We start from the raw sequence: 21,191 nt of genomic DNA, 5'->3' as shown, positions 1-21,191 counted from the left end.
ACCATCTTGAGGATACTTATAACTTATTGCATGGCACATCACCTTTTGATCAAAGCAAAAAGGTGGTTGTTTCTTGTTAGCCCTACCATCAAAGGGTTATAATGCCCTGAGAACTTCTCTAAGACCCCCACTTTCAGAAACTCTATTCCCACTTCTCACATTGATCCTGAGAGAGGAAGAATGATGGCCAGAAACTAAGGCAGGAGGGGAAGGAGGATTGAGAGGAACAGAGCGTGGGGAAAGTCAAAACATCTCTTGCTTTGGGGCAGCTCCTCTCCTTCAGGGGTGGCCAGGAGTTTTCTCTAACCTCACCCGTTTCTTTCTCTCTCTCTCTCAGTCTTGGTGACCTGTGATCTAGTTCCAGTTAGGGCAGTCAAGGAAGGGGCTCTGGAGCTGAACCCTGCGGTGCCAGCCCTTTTTGCCTCACTCAATGCTTCCTGTGCAGTCTGGATAAAGGACAGAGATGGGACAGTGGTTCGAGCTGATGCCAGCCCCAAGTACGTGGGCAACAACATCAGTACCAAAGGTGTCGGAGGGGATCGTTGTGAAGACATCACCCAGAACTACAAATACCATGAAGGTACAAACAGCCAGGCAGGGCAGGCACGTGGCTCTCTTGACACCCAACACAGTGCATGAGGGGAAATGGTTAGGGGGAGTCTTTGCAGGGGACGACAACAGCAATAACAATAATAATGATGTAGTGCTTTAGGGTTTGCAAAGCACTTCCCATATATCACCTCATTTGATCTGATCAAATAGGAATAGGATGAAAGGCAGTGATAAACTAAATGATTGGTGCAGCGGTGCAGTGGATAGAGCCCTGGGCCTGGAGTCAGGAAGATCCAAGTTCAAGTCCAGCCTCAGACACTTCCTAGCTGTGTCACCCTGGGCAAATCACTTAACTCTGTTTGCCTCAGTTTCCTCAACTGTAAAATGACCTGGAAAAGGAGATAGCAAACCACTCCAGTGTCTTTGCCAAGAAAAACCCCAAATGGGGTCAGATAAAAAGTTGAATATGACTAAAACAATTGAACCATAATGACAACAAAAGTGGAGATGGCCTCTAGCAGCAATGTGAAACCACAGCATGCTTTAAATATGAATGCCTAACTCCATGGTATATCTACAGGTCAATTCTTTGTTCCTTTCCAATTATGGTGGTGGTGGTGGTGGTGGTAGTAGTAGTAGTAGTAGTAGTAGTAGTGGTAGCAGTGGTAGTAGTGGTAGTGGTAGTAGTAGTGGTAGTGGTAGTGGTAGTAGTAGTAGTAGTAGTAGTGGTAGTGGTGGTAGTGGTAGTAGTGGTAGTGGTAGTAGTAGTGGTGGTAGTGGTAGTAGTAGTAGTAGTGGTAGTTGTGGTAGTGGTGGTAGTAGTGGTAGTGGTAGTGGTAGTAGTAGTAGTAGTAGTAGTAGTAGAAATATTTTATTCAATTCAATCATCACCTAATTCAGTTTCTCTTCCTCTAATAGTGCCTCCTGACTTTTGTAAAGATTTTTACAGTGTTCGAAATGCTTTCACATCTGACCCTCACAGCAACCATGTATGTAAGGGCCTTTGTTGGCAGAATCAACCAATCAACAAGCATTTATTAAGTGCCCACAATGTTCCAGGCACTGTGCCAGGTCCTAGAGGTACAAAGATGAAAATGAAATAACCCTGCCTTCGTGAAGCTTACATTCTATTGGAGGAAACAACACACACACAGATACACATATATGTATATGTGCATTATATGTATATACAATACACATGTATGTACATGTATCAAAGAAAGGTAATAGTCTTGTTTTTACAGATAAGAAGATGGATATGTAATGATTTTCTTAAGATCACCTAGTTAACAAGTAACAGTGGGGCTAGAATACGGCCTCCATTCCTAGTCTGGTGTTCATAGTCTTCATTGGATCATAGAAACTAGAGTGGAAGGGACCTCAAAGGCCGTATAGTCCAACTCCCTTGTTACAGATGAGGAAATCAAATCCCGGTGAAGGAAAATGACATGTCTAAGGTCACACAAATAGTGTCACAGGTAGGATTTGAACCCAGGTCCTCCTGTCTCCAGACCCAGCCCTATATCCACCGCGCCACCTAGTTATTGAATTCCTACTAAACTGTTACAACCCAACTTAAAGGTCATCTCCTCCATGGAGTCTTCCCAGATTTCCCCAGTCAGTAATGAATTTTCTTTCCCCTCACCTAGCACTTTTGGTATCTCTCCTTCCAAACTCTTATGACTTTTAAAAATCTCACTTTATTTTCTATATATTGTTTACATATTATTTTGAATTACTCAGCTAGGATGACTCAACCCTGATACTCAAAGTTAACATTCATTCGTATAGAATTTTAATGTTTACAAAGCACTTTATACATGTTTTCTCTTCGATCCTCACAACAACCCAGTGTGGTAGGGGTTAGAATTAGTTCCATTTTACAAATGAGGCTGAGTCTGGTCTGAGGCAGCATTTGAACACAGGTCTGCCTGACTCTAAGTCTTACACTCTATCCATTTAGCACCTAATGGCCTCCACCAGATTAAATTCTCCATGAAGACAGGGACTATGTCTTGTCTAAACTTTTATTTTCCCTTACATATTGCCAACACAATATTCACAGTGCTGATGGCGGCTATGAATATGCCTGAATTGCAAAATATAACAGACTCTCTATATGGAAGACAGAACCAAAACATTGATTCAAACACCAGAAAGCCAAATCCATCACAGCAACAAGGAAATCCATACACAATAACAATGCAGGGGGCACCACCATCCCAAAGCCTTCCCCCTGCTCAGGCCTTCCCACAAACAAACACTCACAGCTAGATGCCTGCTTCCTCTCTCTCCCTCCACTCTAACTGCTTTGACCAACTTCCTTTGTTCTGCTCTACCAGTTCAGCAAGCCCCTCCCACCACAGGTTTCCTATAACTTAGGCTTCCATGTGACTTAAACAGGTCACATGGGCCTATTGATGGATGGGAAGATCTTCAAATTAAGCAAAAATACATTATCGATATACCATAACATCTAACACAGTGTTCTACATTCAGCAAGTGCTTAATAAATGCTCATTGAATTTAATTGCTTTATAATTTATAGTTTTCCTTCCAGACCTGCTAATGAACTGAAATGATTTGTTCATAGTCATATGGTGAACTCCTATACTAGGTACCTTCATGGTAACCATGTTGTTGTCCTATGAAGGTGTGCTGAATCCTAGAGACTACTCTATGGAAAAACTAGGAACAATGGGTAGAAACTACAGGGAGGTAGATTTCAGCCCAATGCAAGAAAAAGCTTCCTAATAATTCTAGCTATCCTGAAGTAGAATGAACTGCCTCAATAGGCAGAGAGTTGCCACTTTGAGAAGTCTTTGAGCAAAGGCTTTAAGTAGATGACCATTTGTTGGAAATGTAAAGGAAATCGTCATTCAGGTTTGGGCTAGATGTCCTCTGAAATCTCCTTTGACTGGCAGGTTTGTGATATCTGTGATATTAAAAAGGCCACTCATTGACTTAGAAAGCCACACTCTACATCCTCAATGTGAACAACTTTGATTGGCTTCTCTTTATTATACCAAACACTAGAACTGTGAAGAGCCTGTGTAACGCTGGAATCTGAACAGATTTCAAACCACAATACATCTTAATTCAGATCTTTTACTCAAGAACAACCATATCTCTAGTTGGAGTCATAAAGGACCTCTGAGAACATCTAATCCAGTGGTTCTTAACCTGGGGTCCATGGACTTCCAAGAGTTATGTTAGCAGATCTGTAAGGGTCCACTAAGTTGGAAGGAAAAAAATATTTTGACAATTGTATTTCAATATAATTTCTTCCTTTTGTAATCCTATGTATTATATTTTATACATTTAAAAACATTATTCTGAGAACTGGCCTATAGCCTTCACTATGCTGCCAAAGGTCAGCTATGACATACAAAAAAGGTTAAGAACCCTTGATCCAACCTTTAAAGATTGAGAGGTGAGTTTTCTATATCTTTCATCCTTCAGGGTCTTCACAAAAAAGAGAACTATTGGATAAAGTCTGGAAAAAGAGAGCTGAACTCGGTGAGGTCAATGGGCTCTCCCTCAGTTCAGAGACGTCGGGTCCTCTGTACATGCTCTTGCATTCATCCAGCTCCATGCCTTTGGATGGAGACTTCGAATTAGATGTGAATTTCTTCAGCCATACTAGTGAGGAGAAGGCTGTGGAGCTGTTGATAGGGATTCAGGCCATGGACTACAATGGAGTCACCACCACCCAGCTCTACAAAAAGAAGTTTTTCCTTACATTTCAAGGCAATGAAGGTAAAACGCATTTCCATACTGCCCAAGCCCAGCGCCCTCTGTCTTCCCTTGCAATAGGAGAAACAGCCTCAAAGGAATTTTTGGCAGGTCAATGAGACCTAGCTCAAGTTGCCCTGTTTTTACCTGTTTAGCAGATTTCTTCCATGGAGTAAACTTAAACATGTCCTCAATTTCCCCCAAAGGATCACCACATTCAATCCTACTCAAGGTGTGGAAGCCCACTCTAATAATTTTATTAGGGTAACAGCTGTTTAACCATCCTGTAGCTGTGTGTCTTGTTTTAAAGGGTCTTCCTCCAACCTTTCACTCTCTTCCCTTGGTCTCTGCTCCTCTTGTGTTTCAGTTAGAACCATCAGCATCAGCATTTCCTCCTTCGATTTTATGCAAAGCCCTCCTGAGAACAGCATCCTGAGATTGACAGCTGTGGCAACCCACACAGATCCTGAGATTAGCTACTTTGCTCAACGGGACATTGCCATCTGTAAACCACAGCTCACCATTGAGGTTAGGGGTTGCTCCTCACCTGAATCACTGGTCTGAATTACTTTCCTGAATTATTCTCTCCTATCAAATCATAGCCCTGCTTCAAGAGATGGAATCTGGCCCTTAAAAACAGAATGAGTGAAGAGTACTAGAGAGAGAGCCAGGTGACAATTTTACTGTAATGGCTAGGAGACACTGTGCTGGAGGTTCTCCTTCTGTATTCAAGAGATATTTATTCTTTCTCCCAGAGAGACCTCCATGTAAAATCTAAACTTCTATCTTCCTCAATTGCAAAGATTATGTTTTTGTTTTTTCTTTATTTTTTAAATTTTATTTTATTTTCAGGCCCAAATTCTCTCCCTTCTTCTTCTCCCTCCACCACCACAGAGAAGGCAAGAAAATAAAAACCAATTACAAATATGTGTAGTCATGCAAAATAAATTCCCTCATTACCTAGGAAGAAAGGAATGAAGGAACAAAAGGAATGAAGGAAGGGAGGGAAGGAGAGAGAGAGAAAGAAAAAAGAAAAGAAGAGAAACAAAGGAAAGGGAGGAAGAAAAGAAGGGAGGAAAAGAGAGGGAAAGGAAGGAAGAGAGGGAGGGAGGAAGGGGAGGAAAGGAAGGGGAGAAAGAAAGGAAGGAAAGACAGAAAGAAAGAAAGAAAGAAAGAAAGAAAGAAAGAAAGAAAGAAAGAAAGGAAGGAAGGAAGGAAGAGAAAGAGGAAGGAAGGGAGAGAAAGAAGAAAGGGAGGAAAAGAGGAAGGAAGAAAGGAAGGAAGGAAAGAAGGAAGGAAGGAAGGAAGGAAGGAAGGAAGGAAGGAAGGAAGGAAGGAAGGAAAGAAGGAAGGAAGGAAGGAAGGAAATAAGCTTCAATCTACACTCTGAATCCAAGTTTTCTATCTAGAGGTGGATAGTAGGGTGGGAGGGAAACATATTTCATCATGAGTGAAGGTTTTCTTCAGTTATAGACAACAGATACTGGCCCTGTGCTGATTTCTTTTCTCCTTGTGTAGCCTCTGGCCTCGAGCTCAGGCTGGTATCAGGGTCCAGACTGTGACTATGGGAGGGTTTGAGGAGGCTGGGAATATTGTGTTATTGTGGGGAATAAGTAACTTTCATTCCCTGTAGTTCTTCACTTATAGTCACTGTAATGATAAACATGTCCTCAATACATTCCAAGCCTGCCTTTTGTGGGTATGAAAGGTTCTATTTCTCCCCACAGGTGCCAGAGATGGTAAGACTATATGAACCAGTCACAGCCTCCATCTATGTTCAGAATAAGTTGGACTCTCCCATGGAAGATTGTGTGATGACAGTATTTGGAAGAGGACTCATTTACAGAGAGAGGAGCTATAGGTAAAAAGCTGCTACAAGAAGGGTGGCTGTCCCTTTCTTCTCAGTAATCAGAAGCAATCAAGGCTCTAAGACCAATAGATAATTTTGGGCTGGTGACCAATAGCTATGATTCATGACAACATAGCCCAAATGTCTTCCAGTTATTTATTTGTTTATTCATTCGTTCATTCATTCATTTGTTTGTTTAAAGATTGAGTCTCCCTATCTCACCCAAGTTGGAAGTGCAAGGGCTATACCACTTATTGGGCACAGGAGCTTTGACCTACTCCATTTCCACCCCAGGCAGATTCACCCTTCCTTAGGCAACCCGGTGCCCTTCCCACTTCTGGGGGCTTACCATATTAATACTGAACTTAGTGCAGACACCAAATCGGCATATTCCACTGCAGCTCAGAAATCTTGAGCTCCAGAGATCCCCCAGTCTTAACCTTCTCAGTAGTGAGGATCATAGACCCATACCAACATGCTGCACCTTTCGCTTACTCTTTTATTGAAAAGTAAACTTGATGTTCAAGGTCACAAATATGACCTACCACATCTCCAGGACTGATAATGGATATACTTTGGATTTAGCTGAAGCACTCTTGACTGCCCCCTGACTCTGCCTTCTTTCCCATTGCAGAAGAGCTGTCCAGGGCATGGTATGGTGAGGGGGAGAGATGCGGCCAGTGCTCTGACATCTAAATTGTTCCCAGATGGGGGAAATCACAGGATATCATTGCTCCATGAGAACAGAAAGTGGGTTTCAGCAAGTGAACATTCATTACATTGTAGGATTTTTAAAATTAAAATTGCAAGATATAAGAATTTAAGAACAACATAGGGTGGTAGAGAGTTAGCCTGGACCTGGGTTTATAACCTGATCTCTGATGTAAACTGACCATGTTGACGCTGGTCAAAGCACTTAACCATTCGATGCCCCAAGCAACTCTCTACATTTCAGAGGTGCTGATTTCTATTAGTAGAGAGTTTCCTGCTAAGGAAATGAAATCATAGCTCTGAACCAAAACCAAACAGCAATAGTAACTGACATCTATAGATAATTTGAATGGTAGGCGAGGCGATCTACATTTCTCATTTGAGCCTTCCCGCAACTCCCCATAGTGAATAGACAGACAGCCTTAGAGCTAGAATCGCCGTTGTGGTTATTGTGTGTCCTTCATTCTGAAGAGGACCATGACATCAGGAAGATGAGGCCATGACTTGCAAGTGGATCGGATTTAAGTGAGGGAGGGTTGTGCAAAGTCACCAGCCTTACTCTCTCCTCTGGAGCCATGTGGGTCTAGTGGCAAGATTTACATCAGGATGACAGGAGATGGCCCCTTTAGAGCCAGGAAGACCTGGGTTCAATGACTACCTCTGATATACTGGGGAGGTCACTTAACCCTTTGGTGTCCTAGTCTAGGCAACTCTCTATAAGAAGAAGATGCCACTATGCAGAGATAGTTTTCTCATCCAAGAGTTCCTTATACCAACAGAATTATAATTCTAGTCTCTCTCCCTATCCCATGACAACCCTATGAGGTAGGAGTTATTAATTGTACCCATTTTGCTGTTGAGAAAACTAAGGCTCACATAAATTAAGTGACTTTACTCAGGGTCAAAGAGACTATGGATCAAAAGGTAGTAACTGAACCCACGTCTTGACTCCAATTCTAGCCTTTCATCCATCACAGCATGGTGCTTACATCTAGCTATTGTCTCTGAAGCCAGGGTCAGGCTGATATAAAGCCATGGTCTCAGTATCTAACACCCACCTAGCCCTTGTCTCATCTACAAACAAGACTGGGACTAGTACTAAGTGGAGCCATAGCGCACAAAGTGCCAGGCCTGGAATCAGGAAGACTCATCTTTCTGAGTTCAAATGTGGTCTTAGAATACTTACTAGCTGTGTGATCCTGGGCAAGTCACTTAACCCTGTTTTGCCTCAGCTTCCTCATCTGCAAAATGAGCTGGAGAAGGAAATGGCAAACCATTCTATATTTTTGCCAAGAAAACCCCAAATGAGGTCATGAAGTCAGACATGACTAAAACGATTGAACAAAAGGATGCTGAAGGTTCCCTTTGTAGAGAATGCAAACATTCAAGATGGTTTTTCATGACCTCCCAGGTCACTTATTGCTTGGATATCCCTCACAGGAAAATTGCACATCTCAGGATATAGGTATCACAAGGGAAGGAGGCATTTCCATCTCAAATATCCTGAGGTCACTGTTCCTAAGCATAGCAATTCTAGGCAAATTTAAGATTACAAGTTGCAGATAAAGTGCCAACTTTTACTGAGAGGAGGATTTCTCATCCCTAAGTTTCCTGCCCCAATGAAATCACAGTACCAATCCCTGTCTCTATCCCATAACAACATTATAAGGTGGAAGCTATTATTTATACTCATTTTTCTTTCTTTTTTTTTTTTGAGGCAGTCAGGGTTAAGTGACTTGCCCAGGGTCACACAGCTCATAAGTGTCTAAGGCCAAACTTGAACTCAGATCCTCTTTACTTCAGGGATGATGCTCCACCCACTGTGCCACCTAGCCTCCCCATACTTGTTTTTCAAATGAAGAAAATGAGGATTAGGGGACTTGCCACAGGTCACACAACCAGGTAGGATGGCATGATGAATAGGAGGCTGGGCTTGGAGTGAGGAAGACCCAAGTTTGAATCCTGTCTCCTACACTTGTTGGCTATATAAGCCTGGGCAAGTATCTTAACCTCTCTGAGCTTCAGTTTCCTCCTCAAAAAAAAAAAAATGTGATAGCTCCCTCCCTCAGAAGGTTTTTGTGAGGATCAAAAAATATATGTAAAGCATTTTAGTAACTTTAAGGAGCTATATAAATGTTAGGGATTGTTATTTTAATCTGCAGCTGCTGGAGGAGATTCACCACTCTTGAACCATGAGGTGTAGTGGATGAGAGCGTAAGTTACCACTCAAAGTGAGGATCAGAAAAGACCTTAGGTTAAAAGGGCTAGGGTCTCCCACTGCATCCTGGGCCATCTTCAGTGGTTCTGATGCATATCAGGCTGGACCCAGATGGCTCTGGAAGAGAAAGTGAGGCTGCTGACCTTGCACAGCCCTCCCTCACTCAAATCAAAGTCAACTGCAAGTCATGTCACCATCTCCCTGATGTCACAGTCCTCTTCAAGAACAAAGGACAAAGGATCAGTGGCTTAGATGACAATGTCCTTCTGGTTCTGTGGCCCAGTAAGGCTCCAATATACCGATAACACAAGCCTTCTTATCTGCCGTACAATCAGCTCTGGCTTTAGTGGCAGGAAATCAGGTATGACACAATTTCACTGCTAAATCAGTTTTTCCCAATCTCGTAAGAGGCCATCTAGCCTGACCTCTTTGTTCTAAAGGATGAGGAAGCTGAGGCCCAAAGAGGTTGTGATTAGTCCACAGGTACACGTCAGTGACAAAACAGGAATAAGAACTCTGAGGTCTTAGGAGGCTGCTAACCCTGCCACTGTATCATCTAAACATGTGTGTGTGTGTATACATACATATATATTATACACATGTGTGTGTTGTGCATGTACATACATACATACATACATAAGTGGACAGAGAAAAAGAGATGGAAGGAGAGGGAGACAGGAAGACAGAGGGAGAAAGGGAGGAGGGAGGAGAGGGAGATCCCCCAGGGCAGGTTAGACTAACCAACAGTGGTACAGGACAGAAAGGACTAAGAAAGGAGAAAGGGAACAAGCACTTATTAAGATCGGGCGCTTTATAAATATCTCATTTGATCCTCATAACCCTGAGAGGTAGGTGCTATTCTTATCCTCATACAGTTGAGGAAATTGAGGCAGACAGAAGTTAAGTGACTTGCCTATAGGTAGAAAGTATCTGAGGCTGGATTTGAACTCAGTTCTCCCTGTCTCCCAAGTTTTTCCACAGCTCCCACCTAGTTGCCTAAGAAAAATAGGACTAAAATATAGCAACCTACTTTTTGCTTATTTGTTGTTATTGTAACTTTCAGATTAGGTTCTGTCTCGCCTGGAAATTCCCTCTACCGCCAGATCCAGTTCACTCCAACCCAGGCAGGGCTCCAAAGACTCACCGTAGAAGTGGATTGCAACATGTTCCAGAACCTAATAGGCTACAAGAGTATCAACGTGGTGATGCCTGTATCTCCAGCCTAAGTTTGCCAGATGCACCTTCCCATCTTTAGCTCCCTCCATGGTTGTGAAATGACATGCCCAGACCCACAAGCTAGAGATAAGCACTGCGGGGAGAGGCACACTGCTTAAAGTGTAACCTAGCAGATTCTCTAATGTGTTAATGTCATTTCAGAGTGGGAAGAAAGGTGCTTCTCACAGCTCAAATCATTCCTAAGCCTCTTGTATGAACAGAATAGACCCAACAGGGATGAATATGTAGGGGACTCCTACCACACTGAACTACGGCAGCCTTGAAAATTAGGTGCCTTACTATATTAATACCTTTCTCTTTAACACAATGCTTTATAGCATTCAGAACAAATACTAAATGATAGTTGCATTTATATTGCACATACTATGTGCCAGGCACTGTGCTAAACACTTTACTAATATCATCTCGTGATCTTCACAACAGCCTCGAGAGAGGGGACATGAAGGGAGGAGAAAGGGGGGGTGGATAACAGAAGGGGGAAATTGGAGAGGAGATTCAAATCTGTCCATTTTACACATTTGGCAAAACAAATACAACTCAGGGAATATTTTAAACTATTTCCCCCAAATTAGATTTGGTGATTAATTTTAACCATGTGTCACTATCATCCCTGACCATTACTACAAACAATTGATGTAAATTGCACATAATGGAGTAATAGTAATAGATAACACTTATACCGCACTCTAACATTTTAAAGTGCTTTATGCACGTGATCTTGTGTCCAGCAAGAAGTCTATGAGGTGGGTGCTCTTATCTCCACTTTACAGATGAGGAAAACAGGTTCAGGGAGGTTGACCTCTCCAGAGTCAGTTTGGGTCCCACAGCTGGAAATCTGGTATAACAGAACTGAGTAGAAACAATCAAACATACAAGGAATGGACTACATGAAGCCATAAAGCATTGATATCGCATCTCTATCTCCTTTTTGAGCAACTTTATTCTTCCGGTTGCTCCTTTGTTTTCAAAGAGGACCACCCTTCCCTAAAGGCAGGTAGGTGATACAGGCATAGAGTGCTGGCCCTGGAGTCAGGAAGACCTAAATTCAGATCTGGCCTTGGACACTTACTAGCTGTGTGACCCTGGGCAAGTCACTTAACCCAGCCTGCCTCATCTGGAAAATTAGCTGGAGAAGGAAACAGCAAACCACCCCAGAATCTCTGCCAATAAAAGTCCAAATGGGGTCATGAAGACTTGGACATGACTAATACAACTGAACAATCCTTACCTAATCTTAAGACTATTAAATGGCCCTATGATTTTTAAAAATAAAATGAGAAATTGTAAATAAATGTTGAGCTTTAATAACTTACAACTTTTGGGACTTCCTCTATAAAACCCATGCCTGTCAATGTTTCATATTTAAACATTTCCCTGGATTTCTGTTAACAAGTCAAAATAGCAGAGATTGGTTTAGAGGATGAAAATAGGCTGGGGTGGGGCCTGACACATGAAAAAAATGCTACTGAAATAGCATTCCAAGTTTCTCTCATTCTAAGACAATCCAATATATGAAGACTGAAATTTACACAGAGGCTTCCAAGTCCCTCCAGCGTGTTCCAAAGCATTTGGTTTACAAATATTCGGCTTACACTCTTATAGAGCGTATATACTATTACAGAGTAGATCGTAATACCAAGCTTACAAATCTCCCCTGCCAAGAGAACATGTGGTATATACATTCTTTCACTTTGTTCACACAAACCCTTTGAGGCAGGCAGTACTGTTACCCCCATTTTGTAATGCAACCAGCTCAGACGGGATCAAGCGACTCACTTCTGGTCTCCAGGACAGAAAGAGGCAACAGACAAAAGCATTTCATGAAATCTCTGTTCAACAGCATATCAAACTTAGACACAGCCAAGTTCCAAAGAATCTTAACCATCCCTTGTAATGTCAAGTTCTGCCCTGAAGCTTTGAGGTAGGGAGAAGGTCCTTGGTTCTCTGAAGCTACTATGGCCAGGAAAGCACAAGCTCTAACACAGAGGTCCTAAACAAAGCAGGAAATGTCTCTGGGTCTGTCATCCAAAGACCAGCCGAGCTAAGTTTGGAGAAAGAAAACAGGTTACCATGTGTATTTTTTTTGGGGGGGGGGGCGTGGAAGAGAAGGGGGATGGGGAGGAATGTGTGGTGGTAGGTGCAGTACTGTACCTTCTGAAACCATCTATATCAAAGCACAGAAGGGGTGCCATCGGCATCAGAGAATGAAGTATACACACATATGAAGTCCTAGATCTTTTGCAGTACTAGTTATAGTAAATGGTGGCTCTGCTTTTACTGATAATAAAACCAAAGCAAATGAGCTCAACGCAACAATGCAATCACAGTGATTTGGGTAAAGCTGTTCGGAGTATGCTCTGATTTTATGCATGGCAAGATATGGACAAATATAAACCTTAGGGGATTGCTTCATATTTTTGTATCTGTATCCTCAGCATCCAGAAAAGTGCCTGGCACGTAGCAGGCACTTAATACTTGGTGACTGACTGACTCATAGAAGAACTGCCATTACAGACCTGGCATCATCTCTGGAAACAAAAAAAAAAAGGTATTTTATTGTACAGGACAAAGCTCTGTGGAATCCAAGTAGCATAAATAGGTCATAGAATCATCTTTTGTTTCCACCCATAAAAAGCATCAAGCTCACATGGTTTGCACACATTTAACAGTCTTGGTTACTCGATGGCCTTCCTTTTAAAGTGCAGTCCCAACCCAGGAAGCTTGCTGGCTCTAACAGCTGACATCAGAGCCTGGTTGTGGCACCACGAGAAAAAGAGGAAAAAGGCTCAAAGTTCACCCTGTGTAAGGTTCTTGATTTTGTTCATGTTGTGATCAACGGCACTTGACAGAAACTGGATCCAGTTTTCTTCTTCGTGGGGACACACATGACTTGCCCTGAAGAGTGTGGGGAGAAAAAGAAATTGAATTCTTGATTATTTCAAGGTATAGCCTATCCTCAAACAACCTTTCCTAGACACTTCCCCGGGGAGCAGAGCATCAAATAGGTGCACAATAGGGCAGTTTTCATACAAAGTCCATGTCTACCAATCTGCTCACAGAATTAAAGATATGGTGGCTGAAAGGATAGCTCTGAACCCTCCTGTATATTCTAAGAGGGTTTGGGAACTTCATACTTACTTTGTGATTTCGAGAACCTTTTTCAACACAGATGCAAGTTTTGCAGCCTGTAAATTAAAAGCAGAGAAGTAATTCATTCTGTCAGCAGAAAAGGAAAGCAGAGTGAAGGGAGAGATATTAGGAATAAGCCAAGTCACAAAAGGTCAGTCCCTCCTCACCTCAAGTTCCCCATTCTAGAGAGCCTGGAATATATGCCCAACTGTCAAGTGAGGTGATTGGTATTCTCTCTCACTTTTCCATCAACACACAGAGAATTTTTACACATATCAATATCACGGTAACATGATAGAAGCCTGTATAACAAATTCTACACATTTTAAAGTTACCAAAGATTTAGAAGAACATTAAAACATAAGTATGAAAGTACAAAGAACTTTAAAATTAAATGAAATTTTTTTAAATAATTCAGCATTTGTAATTTTTTACTTGGCTAGACAGAATAAGTATTCTGAAGAGAAATAAAGTATTTTTTCAAGCTCTATCAAATAATTTTTTGGTATTTTGATTGGTATGGCACTGAATAAGTAAATTAGTTTAGGAAGAATTGTCATTTTTATTATATTGGCTTGGCCTACCCATGAGCAAGTGATGTTTTTCCAACTGTTTAGATCTGACTTTATTTGTGTGAAAAGTATTTTGTAATTGTGTTCATGTAGTTCCTGGGTTTGTCTTGGCAGGGAGACTCCTAAGTATTTTATATTGTTCATAGTTGGTCAATAGTCAAGTTGGGTTTATGGAAAAAAAAATTTGCATTCAATTCATTACATAGTTTTCTTTTTAATTTTCAAACTGGAAGCCTTTGGAGGAAGGAGCTAATGATCTCTGCTACAGTCATAAATGAATACACTGCCCCTTTGAGAAAACCCTGCAGAAAACTAGAATGCATATCTGCCAATTCTGTAGTTGCTCCTCTCACATAAATACTTACATTTAGTCGCACAGCCATCCGATTCAAAGGTGGATACATGCTGAGAGCCAACTCATCCACACTAGAAGCAGAAAGCAAGAAGAGTCACTAACAACAAAACTGAAGACACAGGCCCAGGCAGAGACTAGTGAACAAAAGCATTTACAATAAAGAACAAATCAGGTTTTTCCCCTAAATCTCCTGCCTCTGTTCCCTAAAAACACAATGCTCTAGACATGAGAATCCTGACAGAGCTCCCAGTAAGATGCAATTAAACGGAACACATATATATTATACATATAGTATGTACCAGCAATCTATATACGCAGCTGTAAAAATTCCATTTGTATTTTAGAGTGAAAGTGTTTGATCTGCTACAGAAATAGGAAGATGACACCCCAAGCAGAGGCCAGAGTGCTAACGTTTCCACAAATTAAGCTGCACTCATTTATTCATTCAAGAAATATCTACTGTAGTCAACTAGGGAAGATGGGTGAAGACCAATGATCTGTACCTTCAACAGTAAGGGGAGGGCAAATGGAGGCAGATGGGGAGCTGCCCAAAACACACAGACATTAAGTGACTTGCAGACAGCCACAAAGCTAATACGTGTCAGAGATGAGCTATGGATTGAGTTCTTCATGATTTCAAGGCCAGCATTCTAACCATTAAGCGACACTGTCTATTGGGGAGATGAAGATACACTAATGACTGTAATATAATCTAAAATATGAAAAAGGAAAGGGAGATTTAAACTTAGTGCTAAAGCAACATTTCTCAAATCAGTTTAGCTTTGGAAGACTCTTTGTTTTTGTCAGGTGATAAGAGGTACTTATGTGATATGCTGAAAAAACATTGTAGAAACTGCAGTACAATGAGGATATCACTACATTAATGGAATTTATAAATGCTGGTTCCAGGAGCCAGAATACCCTCAAGTTAAAAAGGGGTTGGAGAAATTCAGAGCAAAAGAGAGGGAAATTGAGTCTACTTTGAAACACTGTCATATGTAATGTGTTTTTCTGATACATACAAAATTCCATATTTACTATTTTTGAAGGAAAACTATCTAGATTTCCTCACAGCTTATAGATTCATATTACATGGAATGGCAAGGTTCCTTGGAAGTTTTGGGAAATGTTGTATTATAGGAATTCAGAGGAAGCAAAGAATTTGTTTTGTGAAAGAGAGGGAAGAGGAGACCCAGAGACAGTTTCATGGAAGAACAGAAATCTGAATAGACCAAGAAGGCACAACTGGGGGGTGGGGGTATTCTAGGAAATGAAAACAGCACAAACAAAAGCGAAGGGATGAAATACAGAGCAAGTTTGGAGACCAGCAAATAGTCGAATTTAGCTGGAGTGTAGCTTGTGTTAAGAAGAATTGGGGGCTGGGGGGAGGGGGAGGAGGTGTAATGGAGAGGATGAAGGAAGCTGAAAAGGTCAATTATCTTAAGCTAAAGACTTACCTAGGGCTGATCTCATTGGAAATATCTACAATGTCATCTAGCTGGGCAACCTGATCCGAGACAACTGTCTTCCCATGGGTTTCCACTGATGACCTGACTTTCTTGAGGCAAGCTTTAGAGGCCTTCATCAGTCCCATACATGGAGCTAAGAGCTGTTGGTCCTCTTCTGACCAATACGTGTCCCTATTACCCCGAGATCCCAATTCATCATCTTCCAAGATGTCGCTGTAAGGGTCTCCACCATCCCCCTGTGCCTGGAAGACAATAATAGTAAATTTGGATATCAGACTATCATATTAAATTTTCAGGGGAAAAGGCATCTGATTCTCTTTGGTTCAGCCCCACCCACTAAGAGCCAAGCTCATCTTCTAGTCATTATCAAAACAAACAAAAACCCCACAAACCTCCAAACTGCTGACTGCCTCCTTTGGTAAGATTTACAAATGTAAGCAATTATACTATTGTTACATTCACATAGTAATTGTTAATAAACGGCATAGTAGAAAAAGTACTGGATCCAAATTCTGGCTCTGCCATTCACTAGCTAGATGACTCTAGGCACATCATTTAATCTCTCTGAGCTTCAGTTTCCTCATCTGTGACATGGATATAGTTACACTATCTACCTTTTTAAAAAGGATTGTGAGGATCCGATGAGATAATGGTACTATGCTGTTATTAAGCTGTTTTTATAAACAGTGATAAGGGAATTAGGTCACAAATTAAGCAAACAGTGGAACACAGGATTAACATAAGCAACAGAGTGAAAATAGGATTAAGATGAATTCAGCTGATGTTTAGGAAACAGCTTCACTTTAAAGCTACTTGATTTCCATTACCTATTAACTAAGTGGTTGTTTTCCAATGACTTGGCAGGGATGTGGAATCCCCTTACCTGCTCCATTTCCTCAAGTGCATCCTTCACTACCTTCAGATATGAAGCCAGCATTGAAAGGGCTGCTGCTCTGTTATCTATAAGCAGAATAAGAGAAACCCAAATCAGAGGAACAACCCAAGTTCTCTGTCATCTTACTAAGGAGAACCAATGTTTCTGCGTCATTAATTTTGCCAATGACACCACCATTCACCCAGGGTCCCATGTTTGAAAGCTTGGTGTTACCTTTGATTCTCCCTTCCCTCTCTCTCTTCCTATCAGGTACCAAGTAACATGGATTGTACCTTACTATATATCTCACATCCTTCCCCTAATCTCTATCCCTACCTTAATCACTCTAGTTGTGGTTCAGCTATGTCCAACTCTTTGTATCTTGGAAAGGATACAGGAGTGGTTCCTATCTCTTTCTCCAGTGGATTAAGGCAAACAGAGGTTAAATGACTGGCCCAACTAAGGTCACACAACACCCAGTTAAGTTTCTGAGGCTGTATGTGAACTCAGCTCTTCTTGATTCCAGGCCCAGTGCTCTATCCAGTGAGTTACCCAGCTATTAAGCAGGCCCACATCATTATCTGCTTGGATTATTTAAATAGTCTAATAATAGATCTTGCCCCCCTATTTCATCCTTCATACTGCTGCTGGCATAATCTTTCTTATGCTTAGATCGGGTATGTCATTTCCTGCTCAAAAAACTTCAGTGGCTTCCTAATGAATACTGGATAAATGAGATTCTTTGACCTGGCATTTAAAGACTTCTACCATTTGTCGCTATCCTCCCTTTTCCAATTTTCTCCCATAATACTCTCTACTACTCCTGCCAAACTGAACTGTCCATGCTTTTCTGTTTTTCTTCTTTTTCTCAATATTCAATCATGCTAGGAAAGCCCTCCCTGACCTCCTCTGCCTATGAATTCCTGGCCATTCTTTAAAGCCCAACTCAAATGCCATATTCTCTGGAAAGTTTTCCCCAATCTCCCAGCCCTCTTCACTTTTCTGTACCTCTTATGTGCTTGTCGTATTACTCTGTGTTAGGTATGTGGGGATGTTATACGTATACCTCATAGTTCTCCTGCTTAACTATAAATTCCATGAGGATAAGAGCCCTGTCTTATGTAATCTTTACATTTCCCCCAGCACCCAGCAGGGAGCCTTGTTTAGGCATTTAACAAAAGATTGAGTTTGAATGTAAAATCCCTTCCACTGATACACCCCTTTTTCAGTGTCTAAATAAAGTAAGTCCTTACTCATCCTAAGAAGAATTGAAATGCTCAAATCACGGCCCATTTGGGAATCACTTATTTTAGCCAAGAGTGTCCCATCAGAAACACCTATCTAATGACTATTTCAGCAGTGTTCCTAACACTGAGTAACACTAAATACATGTATCCCAAATATTTCACAAATATTAAAATTCCCTAATAGAATCTGAATAGAAAGGGGAGGGTACTTTGGGGCAATGAGAAAGGAATGATAATTGAGAAGATGGCAACACCAAATTTCCTTTTTCTAACTTTCAGCTAATTCTTTGAAAATCTGTTACTTGTTAAATCTGGATTACATTATGAACGCTACAAAACTGGAAGCAACATGTGAAAAGACACGCTTCTCATACAGCTGAATACAATCAACAACACACCTCCCCCTACCTCACTCACCTTTTGGTAGGTGAGACACCTGGTCACACGTTTCCCAGACACTGCCAGTTGATATGAGATACTCCTGTGATATGCTAAATAGCAAACACAAGGAGGTTGTCAGCAACTCAAATCCTTCCTACTGGTCCCACCCAGATGCCCAAAAGGAGACTCATAGAGCTTTCCTTCCTCCCCAGGCACTATGAATCCCACCAAGTGACAACTAGAACCAGGTCATTACCATTGCGGTCGAGCTCTGACAATCACCTCTGCAAGCTGGGCCATTCCCTCCACTACATCCACGATGGTATCTCGAACCATTTTTCGTAATGTGATACCTGCAACCAAAGCCAAGTTTTAAGCATCCTAGAGGTCTTTCAGGGAGAAATCATTTTCTTCAACCTACCTGAGAGTCTATACACTGCGGGGTGGTAGGTAGTACCTATGCTTCACAAACGACCTGCCTTGTCCTTCCTACCGCTCATCAATCCCCATTAATTTGGTAGTTTTCTCTATCTAGTGAGGAAGTAGTATTCTGTCCAAATGTGATCTGGCACAAGAGTCCTGCTAGAGCTTTCACTCATTCGTCCAAAAATTACAGCCTGAGTACTTAAGTACCTGAGTGTGCAAAGCAGGTTACCTTGGTCTTTGGGAAGCCAGTAGTATGTGGAAACCTCCGCCAATACAGCATTCTGGATACTTTCACAGAGCTTCCTGCAGTCCTACAAAAAACACAGATGCATTCCAAAATGAAGAAGAATGGAGTGACATGATTAAAAGCAATTGCACTACAGAAGAGCAGAGGTTCACGTCAACTTCATCATTATCTATCAAGCATTTCCTGATTACCTACTACATACTATGTAGGGTTTGGATACTGGACACCCAGTTAACAAAATATCTATTGCACGGAAGAAAAAGAATTGACATTCTATTCCAGGATGTCGGTGACCTACTCTGGATTGCACACACCAAGATTTTGGACGGCACATTTTTGGAGAATCCCAACTTAAACCTGAGGGTAACTAGACTGGATTTAATACTCCTTGTGTCTATTTTCCCACAGTGAGCTCTTAATTCTATACTGTGCAAACTTAATTCAGGGCTATAATTCTTTCATTTTAGTGAATTGGTTCATATTAAGTAATCAAACAGACCAAAACACTTAATCCTTTCTCCTCGCCTCCATTTATTTAACATGCTGTGATTTCAAGAACACAATTATCGAGTCTATTTTATAAGTTCTGACAAGTAAAGAAATTCAAGTTAAAGAAGTTCCAGAATTCTAGAAGCTTACATATCAAAACAAATTATATGATTAGAGTACAGGTATATGATCATGTATACTGTAACCTATACGGAGATGTAGCATTAGAACAGAACATAAACAAAATACTACTTTTAATTTCCAACCTGGAGTGAAAACACTGCGATGAATATCTATATTCACTACATAGCTATAGATATCTATATAAAAAAAATTTTATGTTTCTTCATAGCGCCCCTAGGATTTTACCAGTACACCACAAAGGGTTTTAGAAAGAATAGGAAATTTTTGGGGAAAAAAAATCCAACCACTACCTTGTATTTATACAGTCTGCTTTTTATCCAAAGAACTCAAGTACTTTCATATGCATCATCTCAACTGACTGCAGGCATGAAAGGAACATACAGACAAGTTCATCGCTGCAGATGAGGTGAAAATGGGAAAATATTATACATATATATATATATATATATATATTTATATACACATACATACACACACACATATATGGCATCTTGACGTTTGTATATACCGACTTACTTTCACGTAAATGAAAAGAAGGGGAAAAGCAGTGGAGACTTGTGGGTAACCTTACCCTGGAATTTGGTACTAGGTCTGTGAAAACCTTGACACTCGTCTGTCTTTGGTTTTAGAGAAAAGAAGTGAAAAGAGGTAACAGGACGCCAGAGGGGAGAAAAGCAGGGCCTGAGTGGGCAGCAGCAGAACAACCCAAGACAAACCCACCTCTGGGGAAGGCGGGGGAGGTCTTGCGAAGGCCAGGCTCAGCTTCGTGGCTTCCTGAGACACGGCCAGGGCCCTCTGCCCTAGGGGAAGGAAAGGGTCGATGGGGAGAGGGCGGTGCGGAGAAAGCGGCAGCTGGCGCTGATAAGGCCACCCATGCGGGGCTGCGGGCTGGCCGATAACCCCACAGGCAGCCCATCCTCCACCTCCTCACTGTGTGGGCACACTTGTCATCCCGCGGACGCGCCCACCCCCGCAAGCTGACGCTCCGTCCCTAGGACACCTGGGGTGTCTCCTCTGGGCACCCGGGAGGAAGCCGACTCAGTTTCTCCTCCCGTCCGTCTCACAGAGGTGGGCGAGGGCAAGGGGTCTTCTCGCTTCCAGGAGGGAGCCCGGAGGGAAGAGGGGATGTGGGTCCCCTCCCAAACGCCGGGGGTGACGCTCACTCACCGAGGGTGTCCCAAAATCTGTGCGCGTCGAACGCCTCCGTGGTCTCCCGGGCCTCGCCATCTGCGGGGAACGGGGCGGGTCGTGACAGGGGAAAGGAAAGAGGGGACCCCAGCCCCGGCTCCCTCCCGCCGCAGCCCCGGCCCGGGTCCTCACCCCGCACCCGCGGCAGTAAGGAGCGCAGCACCCCGATGAGGCTCCGCAGCTGCGCCACGGGCTCCTCCGGGCTCGGTCCCGCCGCCCCGAGATCCATCGCGTCCAGCTCCGAGACACCGGCGTCCGCTAAGTCGGCGCTCCCGTAGAACGCCCTCAACTTCCGGAGGGGAAGCCCTAGACCTCGACTTCCGGCGCTCTCTGCCCGCTTCCGGCAACAGACGGAGGAGCCGGCTGGGC

At 42.3% G+C, this 21,191-nt stretch overlaps 2 protein-coding genes across 2 annotated transcripts in view; one reads left to right on the top strand and one right to left on the bottom strand.

The window, feature by feature from the left end:
* EPB42 (erythrocyte membrane protein band 4.2) overlaps positions 1-10,635 on the top strand; it is a 34,508-nt gene extending 23,873 nt beyond the window's left edge. The window contains exons 9-13 of the mRNA XM_036736389.1: positions 338-580; positions 4,015-4,311; positions 4,655-4,815; positions 6,015-6,148; positions 10,129-10,635. Of these exons, the coding sequence (XP_036592284.1) occupies positions 338-580; positions 4,015-4,311; positions 4,655-4,815; positions 6,015-6,148; positions 10,129-10,291 (998 nt within the window). The 3' untranslated portion in view covers positions 10,292-10,635. The remainder of the gene's footprint in view (positions 1-337; positions 581-4,014; positions 4,312-4,654; positions 4,816-6,014; positions 6,149-10,128) is intronic.
* Positions 10,636-12,134: 1,499 nt separating this feature from the next.
* Positions 12,135-21,134, bottom strand: CCNDBP1 (cyclin D1 binding protein 1). Its single transcript, XM_036769619.1, has 11 exons — positions 20,955-21,134; positions 20,802-20,861; positions 20,355-20,434; positions 18,984-19,065; positions 18,585-18,681; positions 18,365-18,438; positions 16,710-16,786; positions 15,815-16,068; positions 14,368-14,428; positions 13,440-13,486; positions 12,135-13,196 (listed from the first exon to the last, which is right to left on the bottom strand). The coding sequence occupies exons 1-11, from the start codon at positions 21,049-21,051 to the stop codon at positions 13,088-13,090; spliced, it is 1,038 nt and encodes a 345-aa protein (XP_036625514.1). The 5' UTR covers positions 21,052-21,134; the 3' UTR covers positions 12,135-13,087.
* Positions 21,135-21,191: the final 57 nt, after the last annotated feature.

Source organism: Trichosurus vulpecula, chromosome 8 (assembly GCF_011100635.1).
Source record: "Trichosurus vulpecula isolate mTriVul1 chromosome 8, mTriVul1.pri, whole genome shotgun sequence".
In the NCBI taxonomy this organism is placed as follows: domain Eukaryota; kingdom Metazoa; phylum Chordata; class Mammalia; order Diprotodontia; family Phalangeridae; genus Trichosurus; species Trichosurus vulpecula.
This window is presented reverse-complemented; position numbering and strand designations above follow the sequence as displayed.